Here is a 19,913-nt window from a genome sequence, read left to right as displayed (position 1 = left end):
AAGCAGCATGAAGCAACGAGCTACTGGATGTTTATCATAACGGTAAGATTCAAATGTAGTACAAAAAGGGCGGGGCCTGTCCACACACACACTCAAATAATATCAACACACCTGCTAGCTGCAAAAATGTCCACATGTCAACATGTACACAAAACAGATAGTGTTCACACACGCATACTTATGCCTTTAAAACCAACTAGTGTGAAATCTTTCATTCATTCAACACGCAAACTGTTAGTGCAAAGGTGAGCTAACACCTGTGCTCAGGTGAGTGTTTATGTTCTTCTAAAATGGATGGTGGAACGTGAAAAGAAGGAGGAGGAGCGCCCAGCCACCCCCACACCCATACCCCCGCCGCAGCAGCAGTGGCACTTCTTGCACTTTTGACATGTTTACACACAGTTTTCGTACGTAATTTTGCACAATTATTTCGGCACTCTTCATTACAGTTTATATTGCACACGTGTATATACTTTGTTTGTTTGTTTGATTTTATTGTATTAGGATGTTTTTTTTTATTATTTTCCCTTGCACTGATGGTGATGCTTAAATCTCATTGTACTTTGCAAAATGACAATAAAGCAAATCTAATCTAATCTAATCAATTAATTCTGAGGTGTTCAGTGACAGACTGTCTGCGCAGATCCAGGTGAATGCAGCCAAACTGGACGGCGTTTCATAATACAGATGGACAACGACCCAAAACATCTAGCCAAAGCAACTCAGGAGTTTATTAAAGCAAAGAAGTGGAACATTCTGGAATGGCCAAGTCAGTCACCTGATCTTAACCCAATTGAGCAGCATTTCACTTGTTGAAGACTAAACTTCAGACAGAAAGGCCCACAAACAAACAGCAACTGAAAGCAGCTGCAGTAAAGGCCTGGCAGAGCATTCAGAAGGAGAAAACCAGCATCTGGTGATGTCCATGAGTTCAAGACTCTAGGCTGTTATTGCCAACAACCAAATATTAGTAATGACAGCTTTGTTTTCAGGTATTTAAATTGTCCAATTACTTACAAGCCCATGAAATGAAGGGATTGTGTTTAAAAAATGATTTAATTTTTTTAGATTTTTATGCCATCTTTTTGTTCAACCCATGGATTAAAGCTGAAAGTCTGCACTTCAATGGCAACTGAGTTGTTTTATTTAAAATTCACTGTGGTAATGTACAGAAACTAAATTACAAAGAGTGTGTCTCTGTCCAAATATTTATGGTCCTGACTGTAGTTTGAAGGCCAGCAGCTGCTCACAGGACAGTTATTTATTTCAGGGGAAACCAAGACATAGCTTGAAGAAACTGTTCAGTAAGATATTTCTTCTGCATTTGTCATTCAATAGTCTAAATTTTTACAGCAACTTCTGGAAATAATAAATGTTTGAGATAGTGGAAGAGTTCCACATTCACATTGTAACTGATAAAGTAAATGTTTGGATTTGTTTAACCTGAGTAGAAGTTGCTGTTAAAACATTTAGTAATATACAGTGAGGTTAAAATAGGATTAGTTTATTATTGTCAAACGTGAAGCTATATTTCACTAGAGTGGGTTTCAGGTTTTTAGGTCAGAGACGTACTAAATGTTATGTCATCACATCAACGTTTAGGGAGACTTGTTTTGAAGAGACTTGAATTGTTGTTGTTTTGAATAAACACATTTATTTCAATTCAGTTTTATTTCACGAATTGTACAAACACAAAATCAGTTGTAAAATAAAAAGGCTGATTGCTAAACTAAACTAAACTGGGCATCCCTGCCCTTAGACCCTCCTTCTCAGTAAGGAAGAACTCCTAAAAACAACAGATTCCAGAGGGGAAAAAGACAAAACCTCTTTACATATCAATAAACGATAGAAACTGACGGTCATGTTGATCTCCTGAAGTCTAATGGTCACCCCCATTCCATTCTTTAGCCTCCATATGTTCATTCTATCATTAGAACAACTTTGTCTAATGTGAGAGCAGTTGTTGGTACTGATTCATCTATGGAACAAAAGGTTTCACCACTGCCTGATGACACATCCACTCCAAAAGTGGTCCATCGTTCTGTGTTTGTGGCCAGATATTTGTGTGAATAAACATCTGTTTTTCATTTATTACCAAAAGAAAAAAAACAGAAAATGTTTAAGTTCAATAAAGTTCCTAGTGTATGCATTTGATTAATTGAATTCTTAGGTGTTTTTCACATTACTGATGTTTTTCGACGGATGTCTTCCATCTTCTACAGAGTCCTCATCAGGTGGTAGTGATGGGACGTCTTTAAAAACAGATGGTTGTGACCTGTCACACTTAGAAAAGTGACTCCGCCCCTTGATGTCCGTTTGCTGCTGGAGGATGTTGCTCCAGGTATGACAGAGCACAATCATCTGTTTTTAAATTTGTCACATCAATACCACCTTATGACGAATATGACAAAGACGGAAGACATCTATTGAAACATGTCAGGTATGTGAAAAACACAGCCATGGCTGATATAAAAGAACCTACGAAATTATAGAAGATGTTTTGTTTTGAAATCTTTGAAATTTGTTCCTTTTTTGTTAAATTAAAAGTGTATATTTTATTACATGTCTAAACTTTTAAAACTTTCATTTTAAAGTGTTCAAATCCATTGTTTTACGTGCTTTACTCATTTATTCGTGCAGTTGTTTTTCTCAGCCGCTAGGTGTCACTGTTGTTACGGTTTCTATGAGGTCTAAATCAGATTTAATTATATTTTGCCTATTGTAGGACTTTATTTTCATAATGACATACTGAGTCAGTTTTACTTGTTTTATTTAATTTATTTTATTTACAGCAGGCCACCTTGTGTTATTTATCATAACTCTTATGTAGTGATGAGAGTGATTTTGTTGTTGTTTGCAGACTAACGTGGATTAATCAGCAATGGAATAAATTCAAAACATCTGCCAAGTAGAAACGCATCTCTTTTTTCCTCATCCCTGTGTCCTGACCGACACACTTGTTTACTGTTAAACTCCTACCCTGAATCAGTGATACAGTCCTCCATCCTCGCAGTCCTCCCTAACATAGACTCATAAATGAAATGAAACATGCAGTTTCCCTGCTGTGAGGATGTTTCCAGTGTTTTCACTGGTCTGATGCATCAGTAGATCCAGATTGTGTAAATGGGATTTTAGGCCCGGCAGCAGAATCTCATCTCTGGTAGAATTGTCTGCTGTCTGTTGGTCAGTTTTCTTGGTTTTGTTCATTTGCTTTATGGACATTTTTGCGTTCTGGTTCTGTTTAGCATTCATTCTTGTTGTTCCTGTTTAGCTCTCAGTCTCAGTCACTAACTTTTAGTGGCCACTCACCACACAGCAGTTGGCTGTGATACAGAGGTAGAGCGGTCGCCCTGTGATTGTAACGTTGAAGGTTTGATTCCTACCTTTCCTGTCCATGTGTCAAAGCATACTTGAGTTGGACTCTAAACCTCTTGATGCTCCTGGTGGTCTAGCTAGCATCTTGCATCAGTGTGTGAAGGGGACTTGTGTCTCTATTAGTATACAGAAATTGTCATTATAATTCCTTCAGTGTATTTCCGTTCAGCAGTGTTTACAGTGGGGGTGTGCATCTATGTTAGGCTCACACTAAACTCTGTCATGCAGTCGATAACGATGTGTAGAGCGTAAAAACAGAACTGGAGATAAAGAATATCTTGAATTTATTATAGGAGCATCTTAAATTAAGGGGGAGCCTAAGCATACACAACAAACAGAACACAACTCAGCACCTGAGAATCAACAAAAATACCTACACAATAAAAGTTACAAATCACAGAAATAAAAACTGAATTGAAAAATTCTATTTCATATTTAAGATATAAATCTTGTGATCCAGAGTTCTGGTTCTTTCCTGTTCCAGAGACAGAACCAGGACCCAACCCCTGACTGTGTTTTCCCCTGACCCACACATAGATCAATCTCATCTAGAAATCTTCTGTCTGATCAGTGATTCCCTCAATCCTTGATTGGTCCATCCCAAACTCACATCTATTAATCAAATGTCGATCAAAGAAGAAAGTGATGATCTAGAAAATAATCTGTTTTTCTCCAGATCTTGGAGCTGCTGAACATCTTAATCCAACTGATCTATGGGATCAAATTAGGATTAGTTTAAAGTTGTGTTTTTAAACTGGTGTGTGGGAGATGGTCAGGTGTGCCGTGGGAAATTGCCCTCATTAACTGATCTAAAAACATTTTCCATCTCCAGGATTTCAGCTCTGTGTTCACCCAAACATAAAACACTGAGTAGTTAGGAATATGAAAGATCATAAAATACTTTTTTCTTTGTGTTTATTTGATTCTATTAAAGACATTTGGATAAGAATGACGGTACCGCGATTTAGCTGTGGCTTCAGCTGTTTTCGGAAAAGTCCCGCCCCTTTAACTGTCTCCACCAATCATTCTTGGAGGCTTAATCACACGTCATCAGCCTGACCAATCAGAAGTGCTTAAAGTCTTCACTTCTTTGTTCTGATTCTGCTCATAAGTCTCTCAGTTCCAACAGAAATACCATCCAAGGCTCGTCTTTAGCAATGTAGCTTTCCACAGAATCCGGTGTCAGACCGTGGAACAAGTGAACAAAATAATAAAGCTCAGAGACGCTAATCTGTCTGCGTTCGGCGGCTAATTGCACTACATCTCCCATGATGCATTGGGTTAAAGTTACAGCGTCTCAGCGCACAAGTCTTCCTTGTTAAACGTCTTGAAACCACAACGAACACACATCAAACAGTTTTTAAATCTTCTAACTTCATTTTTATTACATCTTTTAGAAAAAACAGCTGCAGCTTCCAGCTTTTTCTGCCACAATTATCACAAAAATGGATGTGAGATTGCGGAGAGGCTGTAGATCAATACAGACTATGAGTTTCTCCTTCTTCTCCTTCTACTCTTGGATGCTGGTGTGCCGCGGGATTTTTGTCAAGGTTCAAGTGTGCCGTGGCTCAAAAAAGGTTGAACAACACTGGTTTAAAGTAAAAAAAAATTTAAAAAGAAACAGAAAACCAGAAAATTGGAAAACAATTTTAACTTGACAGTACACATTGTTAACTTGAAAAAACATTGAAAATGAAAATGAAAAATACATTTTAAAAATTGAATGAAAAAAAGAAAAATGTAAACATAAAAATTAACAAAAGATGTTTTGTATTTTCAACATTTTTTTTCTCTCCTTCTTTGCTTTCAATCCTCATTTTTTTTAGGCTCAATTCAGTTTTCAAGTTTTCACTGCCTAACAGATCCTATTTTTACATGATTGATGAGGATTTGATCTAATTGGCTACCGGGACATAAATTCCAACAATACCCAAAGAGGTTATAGTGATGAATGAGAGAAACCCCCCACCCCCCGCCCCATGTACTAAACTTTGACAGAGCATTTTCACTACCGTGGTGTAAAGTGTGAAAATCTTCATGTCTGAACAGAAACACACAATTAGCGTGAAGAAACTCTTTGATGGGATCTTTGTCACGCTAAACAGAAACTTAACTCTGCAAAATCAAAGATAGGAAAAATCAAGATGTTACACAATGCATGCAAAAACATGTGTTTTGCAAATGCAAAAATGCAGTTTTTGAAAGCAAAAAAAACTTTTTGAAAGCAAAAAAGCAAAAAGAAAGGACTAGCGACATGTCCAGGGTGTACCCTGCCTTCGCCCATAAGTGTTCCAGCAGCCCCGTGACCCCGAAAGGGATAAACGGAAGAAAATGAATGAATGAAAGCAAAAATAAAATGTGAAAGCAAAAGAAAATATAATTGAAAAGCAAATATTTTAAATTTTCATTAGCAACTTAGAAAGTTTTGTGTGCAAAACTGCCACGTAATGGCAGAAATGTCACTCCATAATAGTGATGTATTAGATAAAAACTCCAAGTTGAGAAAAGGAAGTGCAGTTCTCCAACAGTCCATCGCCGGAGCTGCAGATCAATAACTGTCCACTTGATGCTGAGAGAGACAGTGGAGCTGATCTCAGATCAGTTCCTCATCATCATACTCATCTCCACTTCCTCTGATTCCTCCATCACTCTGCTCTCCACCTCCCAGGAACACCGTCATGTCACAACATCTCTGCAGACCAGCTGCTGCTGCTGCTCCTCTCTGCTCCTCCAGGAGGAACATCAGACTGACCACTCCTTCCACCTTCAGAGAGAAAGTGTAGAGCCAGAGATGAAGGAGTGTCTCCTGATCCTGGTCTGTCAGTCAGTGATGCAGCACAGCAGCAGAAAGAGCAGCAGGAGCTTCAGTCCTGTTCAGAGCAGCAGCTTCCTGTCATCTTCACCTGTTGGAGCTTCTGCTGCTCTGATTGGCTGACTGTTGTCCTGAAGCCTGTCATCATTCTCCTCAGAGCTTCACTGAGAAGCTGCAGCTTCACAGGAAACTCTGCATCTTTGCTCTCAGACTAACTTTAGGACCAAACATCTGGAAGCAGCTGGACTGACTCCAACCCTCTACTGACCTCAGAGTCTGCAGTTTGGAGTTTGGACTCTCCACCAGATCCTGGAGCTGCTGAACATCTGAAGACTGAAGGTCGTTGTCTCTCAGGTCCAGGTATGTCAGGTGGGACGGGTTGGACTTCAGAGGTGAGACCAGAGCAGCACAGCTGGTCTTTGACAAACTGCAGAGTCTCAAACTGAATCCAGACCAAAGAATAGAGTTTAAAGACAAAATTCATGTTTTTCATCCTTCACTTCTTCTAAAGAGTTCAGAGCTGAAGAAGATCAGAAAGTTTAGAAAAAGTCCAAAGATGTGAAGCAACAGCAGCAGATCAGAAGAGTCCAGCAGAAGCAGAGAAGAAGAACATTCAGGAACATTCAGGACAACATGCAGCTGCTTCAGGAAAGAAGTCCAGATGTGTGAAAGTCAAACATCAGCCTGTGGCTGCATCCAAACCAACTGATGTTTCTGCAGCAACAGCAGAAAAAGTCCACTTCCTCTTTCTGCTCAGCTCTTCTCCAAACAGCACTGAATCATGGGAGAATTTCAGCAGCATGATGCTGGAAAGTCTTCCTCCCAGTTTTCAGGAGATGATCTTCCAGTCCTTCTCTGCTGCAGCCCTTCAAGCAGAGACTTTCAGCTCCAACAGATCAAAGCAGAGAGAAGAAGGAAGTGATGAAGAAGAGTCAGCAGCAAATGTTGGACATTGATCCCTGATCAAGCATGACTTCAGCTCTGAATGAAGAGTCAGAAGCTGCTGGGAGCTTTGATGGATGATGTGATGATGTTTGTGGATGAAAAGGTGAGGATGTTTGTGGAGGATGTGTCTGTCAGAGCAGCATCCAGCTGCAGCAGGACTCTGTCACTGTCTGCTCACAAACATCAGCCGCTGGACTCTCAGCTGCATCTGCTGAAACACAGCAGCATGACTCAGAGTGCATGTGAGCGTGCACGGCTGCTTCTTCTGCACACGCTTTAAAGGAGTCTGTTGGAGCAAAGACACCAAGAAGAGCTGATGGCTGCAAGCAGAACTTTGTGGAGCACAAATGTCAGCACATGGCTTTGAAACAAGCAGCTGCAGGAAGAAAAGAAGTTCTTCTGCAGATCTTTGAGGAGAACAAGCAGCTGCAGGAAGAAAAGAAGAAGTTCTTCTGCAGATCTTTGAAGAGAACAAGCAGCTGCAGGAAGATGCTGCTGCAGATCAGAATCTGGACATTTCTGCTCACTGTGGGTCAACACAACTTTGTCATCATGTTGATCTGAACACAACTGAAACATGGAGTCTGACCTTAGAGTCTGCAGTCTGCAGTCTGGACTCTCCAGAAAACCACACAAATGAAGAACTCCTGAATCCTGCAGGAAGTTTAAGGTAAGGTCCAGTTCTGTCAGATTAGACAGGTTTTTCTTCAGAGCTGAGACCAGAACTTTACAGCTGATCTCTGACAAACTGCAGTTCTTCAACCTGCAATCAGACAGAAAAGTGTGTTCAGGAGCAGTGATGCAGCTGGAGGTCCAGGAACTTGGTCCATTCAGTCAGGTGGGACCCGCCCTGATGACAGACTGACAGATGACATTTCCAGGTGAAATTTTTTTTTCTAGACTAAAACCGCCCATTTCCCCATAAAATTCATTAAATTTGCGTTAGGGCGCCAATACTATCCTGTCAACTTGCTGCTATGATGACTGTATGCTGCACTGTCTGTGTAGAACAGTGGCTCAGGCGGTGGAGCGGGTCGTACAATGATCGAAGGGTAGGCGGTTCGATCCCTGCTCCCACCAGCCAAATGTCGTTGTGTCCTTGAGCAAGACACTCCACCCTCCTGTCCTCGAGTGTGGCTCCACTGGTGTGTGAATGTGTATGAATGATCCCGGTGATGGTCAGAGGGGCCGTAGGCGCGAACTGGCAGCCACGCCTCTGTCAGTCTGCCCCAGGGCAGCTGTGGCTACAACAGTAGCTACCATCACCAAGTATGAATGAGGAGTGAATGAGTAATGGACACAATGTAAGCGCTTTGAGTGTCTGGAAAAGTGCAGATAAATCTAATCCATTATTATTATTATCATTAACACACTGGAGGGGGGAGGGGCTTAGACTCACCACTTATGATTCCAGACAAACTAACAGCTGCTTCCTAATGAAGGAAATTATATTTTTGGTCCTCACTTTAGAAGGGTTTCTCTGTCTTATTTTATTACGTTTTCTGTTTTACATATATCACTTGAAGTTTATTCCATAGCTTAAGTGTGTGCTTTAACTTTGTGCATCCTGACCTCACATTCCTGAGATGTGACCTATGGACAGCAGCTGTCACTCATTCCCCTACAGAGGAGGGGGATGCTGACCTCTCGGGCACTGGCCAGCAGAAATGGAGCCAGCACTCTAATCTAAACCACCTGAAGAATAGAGTATGTCTGTGAGAACCGCTCTGGATGTCCAGTTCTCAAGAAGAACAAAAGACTGAACTTTGACCCAGAACCTCCATGGATTTCCTGCTGTCAATCTGATTTGTTGTGGACAGGAAGGGACGGAGTTTACTGCAACACTAGGTGTCCCTTTGAAGTCATTCCCTGAGGAGAGGAACTGGTCACGGAGAATGACCCTCTACGATTGGCTGAAGGAAGAGACGGATCATCGATCAGCCAATGCAAGTGTTCCAGGGCGGAGATTCGACGTCATGTTTTCCGCAGGAGGAGGGAAACCCGAATTGTCTTTAAAAGTCTGAGCAGAGCATAATTTTATTGTCTTCTTCTGTCTTGTGGTCTTTCATGTAAAACGCCTGTAACTTCTTGCGTTTTGAAGGCCTTCTAAAATGAGGACCCAGATCTGTTTTAATTCTGTCTTAGAACTTTTGTTAGGGAATAAACCTTCTGTGACTTTATCCGGCTGAATCTTGGTCTTATATCTCTCCCGACTAATAGAACATGCGTGGAAAAATCTCAGAGCGAAAGATATTTTCCTACAAACTTGGTGACCCGAAACGTGAAGTCGGGGAACGGAACACGGATCGAGCCGGTGACGTATTTTTCGTATTTTTTGAGACTTTCAGTGTAAAGTCTGGGCACGCTTCCTCCCGTCCACTTGGTCGACTTCTCACGCGGCCGCATACAAAACAGGTAAGCAGAAGCCTGCTGCAAAATTCTGCATATTGATTAAGTTATCTCATAGTTGAATAACTCAAATTGAACGAGATCTCGAGTGAGTGGGCGGTAGAGCTTCCCCCGAAATAAATAAATAAATAGATAAATAAATAGATAAATAGATAAATAAATAAATAAATAGATAAATAAATAGATAAATACATAAATAAAAGTTGACCCAAACTTTAAAGGGATGGTTGACTGTTAGTTTGTGACACCTAGTGTGCAACAACAGTACAGAAAAGGTATCCTAGGTTTATCGGTTGTGTTTGAGGTAATGTATTTAAAAATACATAAGGTTCCGTCTGTTTGTCCTAGAGAGACGCCCAAGGCGTAAAAACAGTGTAGTATAGGAACTAATTTTTGCGCGTTTAGGTAATTTGGAAGACACTAACGGGGCAGCGGCCTCGACAAATTATTTTTTTAGATGGAGAGTGACCAAAGAAGGATTCGAAATTAACATCAAAGGAAAATATGAGGTATATGATGCATTTTGTCCGGACAAAATACGACTGGGGTGGAACAGACAATACGACGACGGACGACGGTGACGATTTGACTTGACAACAGCGGTGAAAATGACTTGAATGTGGATGAATGGAATGGAATGTATGAGATTTTGGAAAGAATTGGATGAAAAAGTGTTTGAAATCTGTGAATTTTAACTGTATTTTCCACATTTCCCTGTGTATTGTCTGCTCTACGGACGCAGCCATCTTGCTTATCATGTTTACATCGAACGGACTAATGACGGGACGTTTTACTTGTTTTCGAATGTGTAAACGACTGTGATTGGTTTCGTCTATACCACGTGGTAAGCGTGACGGAGTCCTAGCCGAAATTGCGTCGGCAGCTATGATTGGCTTTGTTAGTACCACGTGGCCGGCGAGCCGGCGTCCCCGGAAATCGTAATGGCGAAACACGCTAAACTTTTACAGTTAGAGTTTGGGATCTAATCTGCGGTAAAATCATGGCGGGGATCGTCGTTATCGAGCGTGGTCATGACCTCGGTTGTAAGACGTCGTTTAAAAACAAATTTCAGTGGGTTTTCAGTTCGCAGAAAAAGGTTTTTAAGTAGCGCTGCGCCTCCGACGGAAGCCTCTGTCACCACGGCGAGGAGATGACTGCATGCAGCAGCCGTCTCTGGTCGAACGAAAACTACTTTCTCGGGAGGTTCCCCAAATCTTTTCAAAAACATGGTAAGGTAGCATCGGTCTAAAACATTTTGTGTAAAATAATTTTGCAATTATTTCGGTTTTTGTATTTTGAATATCTTTCTCTCATTTATTTGTATTTCCTAATTACCAAGATTTAGTTCAGTTTTGCTCAAAGACGTTTTATTGAAATTAGTTATAAGCATTTGGTTCTTTTAGACTCAGACTCCCTTAAAACAGAATTTTTGCAATGTTTGATTTTGTTTGTATGTTTGTTTTGATATTTCCCAGATCGTTAGGATTTTTGTGAAGTGTACAGCTGTGAATGTTTGAATGTAAAGCACATGACTGGCGGTTTTGTTCGTTTGAATCAGAATCAAGCATATTTGAAAATTGTTATAAGAGAAAGATGAGAAAAGAGAAGGGGAAATATTAACACTAGTTAGAAAAGATTCATTTCAGTGAAATGGTTTATTTTTTGTGTGTAAGGTACCTAATTTGTTTTGTCTTTTGGTTTGGTTTTGAGAAAATTGTTAGAAATTCTTGTCTGCGTCTTGATTGTCTGTGTTTTAACAAACCTGTTGTAGTTTAGAGTGTGAATTGTGTTTTTTGATTAAATAAGGAAAACTGAATAGAGAATTAGGAGAATAGAAAGGTTTAAGCAGTTGATTTTTCACAGAAAGAGGTTGGTGCTGTCATCTTCTAGGTGACAAAGAGCAGAGGTTGATGGGAGAGTGCAGCTCCACCCAAAACTATTTGAGGAGGTTTAACCATTACCTAATGTTGTAACATTCATTTTACACTAATTGGAATTCCTAATCCCCATGATGATCAGAATGAAAGGTGTACAATTTTGTATATAGAACATGGACAGTGCTCAGCAACAGCATTGAACAAAAAAGGCCTTCTATGACAGTGTAAGAGAAGTGTTTTAATTGTTAGCAGGAAAAAGAAGTAATTACACGACATGATGACCCCCCCATGTAACACCTCCCCTTTTTTCCCCTCTGTAAGCAGTTCCCATCTGTGGCATGTAGGATGGTAGGATGATCTGCAGGTCGTAAAAGTGCTGTAGTATAAAGGACATTTTGTGTGTTAGAACATTTACACTTTGTAGAATTTTTGCGATCAGCTGCCACAGTATGAACTGTGGTGGTTAGTACTAAGAGGCACTCAGTTTTGGTTTGCATTCAAGTTTGAAAGATAAAGATGTTACTGTATTTTAGCAATTGTAGGTTCTGCAGCTTTAAGGAAAAGTTTGGATTGGTCAGATTGTTATTTTTAGCGATTATCTAGATTCTTATTAGGACCAGCAAGCCCTTCAGGACAAGTCAAACTAAGGGTGTTAATGTTAAACTGTAATGCTCAATTGATCTTGCTTTTTTGATAAAGAACTGAATAAATAGCTGTTAGAATGTGTCTAAGAAAGTGTATTTTTTGAACATTTTGCTCCGCACCCGTTATATTGGTCACAGACAGATTTAGGGATTTTTTCTTGAATAGGCTTTTATCGCTGATCAACTGACTTTTGCAGCCACGGTGTTGGCATTTAACCTGAACAGGACACTAATGATTTTTCTAAATTTTTGTCTTTAGAAGCACATGACTTTATGTTTGCAGGAAAGGCAGCCCAGATAAGAGTGAAGTCCAGACCCCTCCTTAACCCTCATAAATCTTTATGCAGAACATTCTTCTGCCTAAGGGATACAAGAGCATGAGCAGATGCTCACACCTCCCCCAAAAGGACCTCAGTTAGCCAGAAGGGGGCCGAGTCAGAGGTGACTGACCCTGAGGTTAAGATAACTACTTCAATCATGTAAAGTATTACTGCACATTTGCAGGTAATAGAAAGGAGAAAGGGAGGAGTTGAGCAGCTGAAAAATCCACACATGATAAATGGTGTTTAAAAATAATAACATGAATTTTGAGTTTTGATGCCCTCAGAGACAGCAGAAGCGACGTGTTATGCTCAGCCATTCGTAAGTCGGGGACAGGAGAACATGGTGAAAACCCTGGGACACGTGAGCCACCCAGGAGACCCTAGCAGCATCTGGAAATGGCATCTGTGGCACTCCAAACCCTTGGGCATGTGATAGCCCACAACGAGGTACCCAACAGCAGAATGCACAGACCCAGAGGCAGAGGGTCTGGAGGAAAAATGAACAGTACCCACGACCACCCCAAGCCCCTCCTCCACCGTGGCGAGGACCACAGGGCAAGTCGGACAATACCACTTGATGATGCAGGAGCCATTGTCTTTTCCAAGATGAGAGGTAACCACTGATGACTCTAGTGGACACTACCTGCTCTGACAAATGAACAAATGACTCCTCAAAACCTGCAAAAGACCATCCGACTGACTTTTGACCAGATGGTGGAACATTCATGTATGCATTCACTAAACACGCCTGTGAATCTGTTGGGACGGGACAGTCTTGTCAAAAACAGGAGCCAGCAGACTGGATGCCATGCCAGACCCCACAGCCAACCCCCACTGCAGACAACCAGAGGGCCCTGAAACGCCAGGTGGTTTCATGGGTTTCAGGCGTGAAAGCCATGACTCCTGTCCTCAAAGCTCTATTTCCGCCTCCGAATGGTCTGACCTGTACACTCTAGGATTGACAGTACACGGTAATATTTCAGCAGGTAGAAGGCCACACGTGGCATTTGAACTACACTGACATATATTAGCCCTGAGGGCGAGCAGCTTATTGTGCATTCATACACTCACAAATGCAATGATACTAGCTGTCAGACACAGCTGTATCCCACATAGGATTAGCACCCCCCTGGTCATGAGGCTCTGCAACTCAGTCCTATGACTAAGTGGGGCATGAACAACACATTGGTAGAATTGTGTTTTTCAGGTGTTCACTTTCTTCCCTCAATAAAAATGTACAGGTTAACCGTTCATCCAACGACAAATTCCTGAGTTCTGGACCATTTCTGTATTGACAAACATCGTGGCAGACAGAAGACAGCTCATGAAGATGCAGAGGTGCTGTTAAACACGCTCTCTGATGCTTCATGCTCCACAGGTTCATTTGATGTTGGTTCATGTTCCACGCTTCCCTAGTGGTGCTTCAGGTAATTGCAGGAGCACAAGTTTTTAGATTTCAGTAATGCTGGTGCAGGAAGCTGATGGAGGGATGAAGGAAACTTAGACTGGTTTGTGGAACTCTGGTGTAGCATTCACATTCTTCGTAGTACTTCTTTTAGACTGGTCTTGAAAGCAGATGGTAAAATTTATTGCATAGCATATGATTTAAGGACTGTTAATTATGTCACTATTACTCTAGTTCTACCCGTTCCTGATCCATATTGCATGTTGTCAACTTTAGCTCAACAATGTGTGTTGTTCACTGCCATTGATTTAGCAAACCCTTATTTTTGCATTCCATTACGTGAAAATAGCGGACAGTTATTCGCATTTTAGTACATAGGTGTTAATAAAATTTCCTGGCATTTTCAGTCACTGTTTGCAGTCTCTCTGACAGGATATTGTGCTACTAGAGGGTAGCAGCTAGCAGCTCCGACTGTTGAAACCTGCCTGTGAGTAGTAAAAGATCTTGTTGCAATTGTATGTTTGAGTTTTGAAATGCAACAGGAATTTGCACTTTAGCAGAAGGGAAGTCTCATTTTTAGGCAGAACTGTTTTTAGCACAGGTTTTTCACTGTATATAGAGCGTAGAATGTCTAATTTGCAGCATAAACATCTGGACATAGTTTGGACATGTTGGTTTTCTTGTGGTTGTAGTGGACACTTCTTTGTTTTGTGAAACACATGGACCCCTTGAGGTTGATGATAAATGACGAGGGTGTGACTAACCTTATGGCAGTAAGGCCACGACAATACGTGGTTCCATTTCTTTCTGTTGTTATCTTGCCTTCCATAGGACTGTGGACAAACCGCTTGTTCACCTTACCGGTGCACAAAACTGTTTCTATATTTTTACTTTCAATTGCTCTAGTTTGTGTATTTATGCCTTATCTTTGTTTAGATCTGCATGGTTTCACCCAACTAGTGTCCTGGGGTTCCCCCCAGGCCAAGAGAGGGTGGAAAGGAGGTATTCATGATTCGTTGCAGGAAATTGTTTTAGTATTATCATGGTTTCAATTATCTTTGTTTCAATTATCATCGTTTGAATGTATTTGTTTAGAAAGAAGGTTTAAATGTTAATTTTGATAGACCTTTTTACCTTTTTAGAGCTTTGTGTGTCTGTTCATCTGGTTATCTCATCCACAGCGAGGATGAAGGGGTTTTACCACACTGTCCTGAGGTGATAAGTAATGCTGGTGGAGTTAGAATCCACCACATGGGTCATTAGACGACAGCCCCTAATAAACTTGTCTTTATCTTGAATTTGCATACTCCCACCTATGTTTTTCATGAAAACGGCACGAGGAGAAGCAGACTATGGAGAGGACAAAGTGGTGGACATTTCCATCACATCTCTTCTGTGCATTTTTATTCTTGTCTTGTTTTGTCATTGTTTTATTTTATTATTGTCTTTTGTTCTTGTTTTATTTTTTAAGTTTCTGACCCTAACCCTAATCAATATTTAGATCCACAGCAGACTCATCTTGGGGAGACACCCCAAGCTCTTTTGCAGCCGTTCTGTTGTATTAAATGTGTCAGATTGAATAATTACCAGGCTTATTCAGAAGTCCATAGGAGGCCAGGTCCAAGCTTGCCAGAGCTTGTGGGACATGCAGGAGGAGGACACGAGTGGTTAAGGCCCTGAATGACTTTTTGGATTTTGTTGCAATACTAACTAACTAACAAACTAAGAATATTAACTAAGAATATTGCTATTCTTATTTATGTGGGCCATATGAATTGCAGCTTCTCCGATGGGACCACCATGGAGGACATGGAAGAAATTTTCTGAATTAGGCTTGATGTCATGTTTAACATTTCTATTTTTACTCTTTCGTTGCCTGTGTGATTTTTGATTCTGCCTTAATATGTCTCAATTTCTCCCCTTAATTCCAGGTGTTCTTTTCTTACAGGAAGTGTTATTTTGATTGTCTTTGCTCTCTTTTTATATTTTTATACTTTTTATACTATAATATACAAGAATGCTTCTGTCTGAATGTAGGCTGATATGTTTTGATTGTGTAATGTGATAATGTGTTTTTATTTTTGTGTGGCCTCACTTCATGAGGCCAAGAGAGGGAACTGAAGGAAATTATATTTTTGGTCCTCACTTTAGAAGGGTTTCTCTGTCTTATTTTATTACGTTTTCTGTTTTACATATATCACTTGAAGTTTATTCCATAGCTTAAGTGTGTGCTTTAACTTTGTGCATCCTGACCTCACATTCCTGAGATGTGACCTATGGACAGCAGCTGTCACTCATTCCCCTACAGAGGAGGGGGATGCTGACCTCTCGGGCACTGGCCAGCAGAAATGGAGCCAGCACTCTAATCTAAACCACCTGAAGAATAGAGTATGTCTGTGAGAACCGCTCTGGATGTCCAGTTCTCAAGAAGAACAAAAGACTGAACTTTGACCCAGAACCTCCATGGATTTCCTGCTGTCAATCTGATTTGTTGTGGACAGGAAGGGACGGAGTTTACTGCAACACTAGGTGTCCCTTTGAAGTCATTCCCTGAGGAGAGGAACTGGTCACGGAGAATGACCCTCTACGATTGGCTGAAGGAAGAGACGGATCATCGATCAGCCAATGCAAGTGTTCCAGGGCGGAGATTCGACGTCATGTTTTCCGCAGGAGGAGGGAAACCCGAATTGTCTTTAAAAGTCTGAGCAGAGCATAATTTTATTGTCTTCTTCTGTCTTGTGGTCTTTCATGTAAAACGCCTGTAACTTCTTGCGTTTTGAAGGCCTTCTAAAATGAGGACCCAGATCTGTTTTAATTCTGTCTTAGAACTTTTGTTAGGGAATAAACCTTCTGTGACTTTATCCGGCTGAATCTTGGTCTTATATCTCTCCCGACTAATAGAACATGCGTGGAAAAATCTCAGAGCGAAAGATATTTTCCTACACTAATAAAAATTGTTGTCATCCACAAAATTTTTACATTTTTGGGTTTTACTGGATTTAAATAAATAAATAGAAAGGAGTCTGTATCAAAGTGAATATGTTTCCATCATCTCACTCATCTTAACTCTGGGTGTTTGACAGACAGAAAAGTCTGTTCAAGGTTGTGGAAAATGGACAAAAGACCAAAGGAAACGTCACATAAACAATTAAATTTCCATCAATATAAGTACTAAATGAACTATCATGATATATCGGCGAAACAATTTTTCTAACACACCTAGTGTTGCGGCTCCCTGTGCCTTAATTTCTGTGGGAAACTGATCCAAATGGCTCTTTGAGAGGTTCAGGTTTCCAACCCCTCCTCTAGAAGATACTTTTGGGGGAATTCTGAATTTTATTTTCCAAGCTCTCTGCTTTCTTGGGCTTCTGTTGCTGTCTCTCTCAAAAGAGACATGAATACAGCAGCTAGCAAAGAGGAACCTGTTCTATGAGAAATACAAGAACATGCAGTACAAGAAGATTTTCAGACTTATGATTAAATACAGACATGGATCATCTGGAGGCAGCCATGTGCACACATAAGACCCTAAGGGGGGCTTTATCAGCCATGTTTGCTTCTTATTAAGTTTACTCTTTAAAACACAAATCAGTAAAGGAGAAACAAAATTCAGTAACCATTTTCTTTCTTATGACTTTTTGCACATTGAAACCCTGGTCACAAGTTATTGTAGAGCAGCCGGTCATTCACTCCCATATTTTCATACTGAATTCAAACTGTGGTTAAATAATTACATTTAATAATATAATAAAATGTTATTATTTAATTAAATAATAATTACATGTCTGTGGGCGGCAGTTTAGCTCAGGTGGTAGAGCAGGTTGTCGAATAACGGAAGGGTTGGCGGATGTATTCCCGCTCTCCCCAGCCAGCTGTCGCTCCCCCAGCACGGTTAGTGTACAGCTCACCGCTCCCCCAAGGGATTGGTCAAAATGCGGAGAACAATTTCCCCATTGTGGGATAAATAAAGTATCAATTATTATTATTATCATTATTAATAAAAGAACGGGCGCTGCTCATTGGAGATCAGAACAATCCATTCCTGAGATCAAAGAAATGTCATGGTTTTAGGTTTTTCTGCTTTTGTGTTAAAGTTGTTTTTGGTTCTGTGATGTTTTGAGTTAACTTCCTGTTTTACTTTGTAGTGTTTCCTGGTTTGTTGTATTTTTGAGTTTTACTTTGGTCCCCATCCTTCCTGAGTGTTTCCACCTGTGTCTCGTTTGTCTGTATGTATTTAAGTCTTTTCATTCCCTTCCTCCTGTGCTGGTCCATAATATGTAAGTCTGCTCTCCCTGTTTCGAGTTTCGAGTGATTAGTGTTTCAAGTTTCTAGCCTGCCGTATGCAGTGGTTTTTGGTTTTGTGTCTTTAGTTTTGTTTATTAAAGCCCCCGTTCCTCTGCAACCTCCTGCCTCCTCTCCTCCTCTCCTTCTCTGCACCTGGGTACTCCCTCATCCGCTCCCCGTGACATTATGGACCAGCCTAATCTGTACCCAGCAGAGGGGACCTGTCTCTGGTGGACCCCTGAATGGTCCCTGATCCCCTCCTATTTTTTCGATGGGAGTCGTCTGGCCGTGAGAGGCGGCCGTCGTCGCAGCCGCCGCCGTCTTCACCGTAAGCCCTCCCCTGACTCCTGGATGGAGCTGGACATTCTCCAGCCACGGGCCTTCCGGAGGTGGAACTGGAGGCGTTCCAACCCGGTCCTGCGTCCAGGAGGGAGCCGGACCCACCACGACCCGTTCCGGCTCCGAGGAGGTTGCTGGACGCAACTCCTCCAGTTCCTGCTCCGAGGAGGGTGTCGGACCGTCCACGACCGGTTCCGGCCACCCCTTCCGCGGACCCCGAACCCGAGCCGCCTGCCGCGGACCCCGAACCCGAGCCGCCTGCCGCGGACCCCGAGCCCCAGCCGCCTGCCGCGGACCCCGAGCCCCAGCCGCCTGCCGCGGACCCCGAGCCCCAGCCGCCTGCCGCGGACCCCGAGCCCCAGCCGCCTGCCGCGGACCCCGAACCCGAGCCGCCTGCCGCGGACCCCGAGCCCCAGCCGCCTGCCGCGGACCCCGAGCCCCAGCCGCCTGCCGCGGACCCCGAGCCCCAGCCGCCTGCCGCGGACCCCGAGCCCCAGCCGCCTGCCGCGGACCCCGAGCCCCAGCCGCCTGCCGCGGACCCCGAGCCCCCAGCACCGGACGTCTGGCCCGAGCCCCCAGCACCGGACGTCTGGCCCGAGCCCCCAGCACCGGACGTCTGGCCCGAGCCCCCAGCACCGGACGTCTGGCCCGAGCCCCCAGCACCGGACGTCTGGCCCGAGCCCCCAGCACCGGACGTCTGGCCCGAGCCCCCAGCTCCTGTTGCGGACCCCGAGCCCAAGCCCCCTGCCGCGGACCCCGAGCCCCCAGCTCCTGCCGAGCCCCCGGCTGCGGACCCCGAGCCCCCCGCCGCGGAGTCCGAGCCGCCAGCTCCAGACTGTGAACCCGAGCCACCAGCCGTTTGCTGGTCGGACCCGCCTCGCCGGACTGAACGGCCTCCCGGCCGTCCCCCGGACCCGCCTCGCCGGACTGAACGGCCTCCCGGCCGTCCCCCGGACCCGCCTCGCCGGACTGAACGGCCTCCCGGCCGTCCCCCGGACCCGCCTCGCCGGACCGAACGCCCTGCCGGTCGTCCTCCGAACTCTGCTGCCCATGGCAGTTCGTTCTCTGGACCCCCTCCTCGCGGGCTTAGTTGTGGAACCTCGGTGCGGTTCCTTGAGGGGGGGGTTATGTCATGGTTTTAGGTTTTTCTGCTTTTGTGTTAAAGTTGTTTTTGGTTCTGTGATGTTTTGAGTTAACTTCCTATTTTACTTTGTAGTGTTTCCTGGTTTGTTGTATTTTTGAGTTTTACTTTGGTCCCCATCCTTCCTGAGTGTTTCCACCTGTGTCTCGTTTGTCTGTATGTATTTAAGTCTTGTCATTCCCTTCCTCCTGTGCTGGTCCATAATATGTAAGTCTGCTCTCCCTGTTTCAAGTTTCTAGCCTGCCGTATGCAGTGGTTTTTGGTTTAGTGTCTTTAGTTTTGTTTATTAAAGCCCCCGTTCCTCTGCAGCGTCCTCTCCTCCTCTCCTTCTCTGCACCTGGGTACTACCTCATCCGCTC

General features: G+C 42.9%; 1 protein-coding gene and 1 long non-coding RNA gene across 2 annotated transcripts in view; one reads left to right on the top strand and one right to left on the bottom strand.

Moving 5' to 3' along the window:
- Positions 1-6,648: 6,648 nt before the first annotated feature.
- The window catches only part of LOC111946429 (NLR family CARD domain-containing protein 3-like), a 30,536-nt gene continuing 17,271 nt past the window's right edge, over positions 6,649-19,913 (bottom strand). Inside the window, exon 9 of the mRNA XM_078939640.1 lies at positions 6,649-7,895. Coding sequence (XP_078795766.1) covers positions 7,409-7,895 — 487 coding nt within the window. The 3' untranslated portion in view covers positions 6,649-7,408. The remainder of the gene's footprint in view (positions 7,896-19,913) is intronic.
- On the top strand, positions 8,576-16,651 carry LOC111948459 (uncharacterized). Its single transcript, XR_002874478.2, has 2 exons — positions 8,576-10,770; positions 12,346-16,651. It is a non-coding gene; the product is annotated as an uncharacterized LOC111948459 (long non-coding RNA).

The sequence above is a fragment of the Oryzias latipes genome, chromosome 2 (genome assembly GCF_053564925.1).
Source record: "Oryzias latipes strain Hd-rR chromosome 2, Olatipes_Hd-rR_3.1".
In the NCBI taxonomy this organism is placed as follows: domain Eukaryota; kingdom Metazoa; phylum Chordata; class Actinopteri; order Beloniformes; family Adrianichthyidae; genus Oryzias; species Oryzias latipes.
This window is presented reverse-complemented; position numbering and strand designations above follow the sequence as displayed.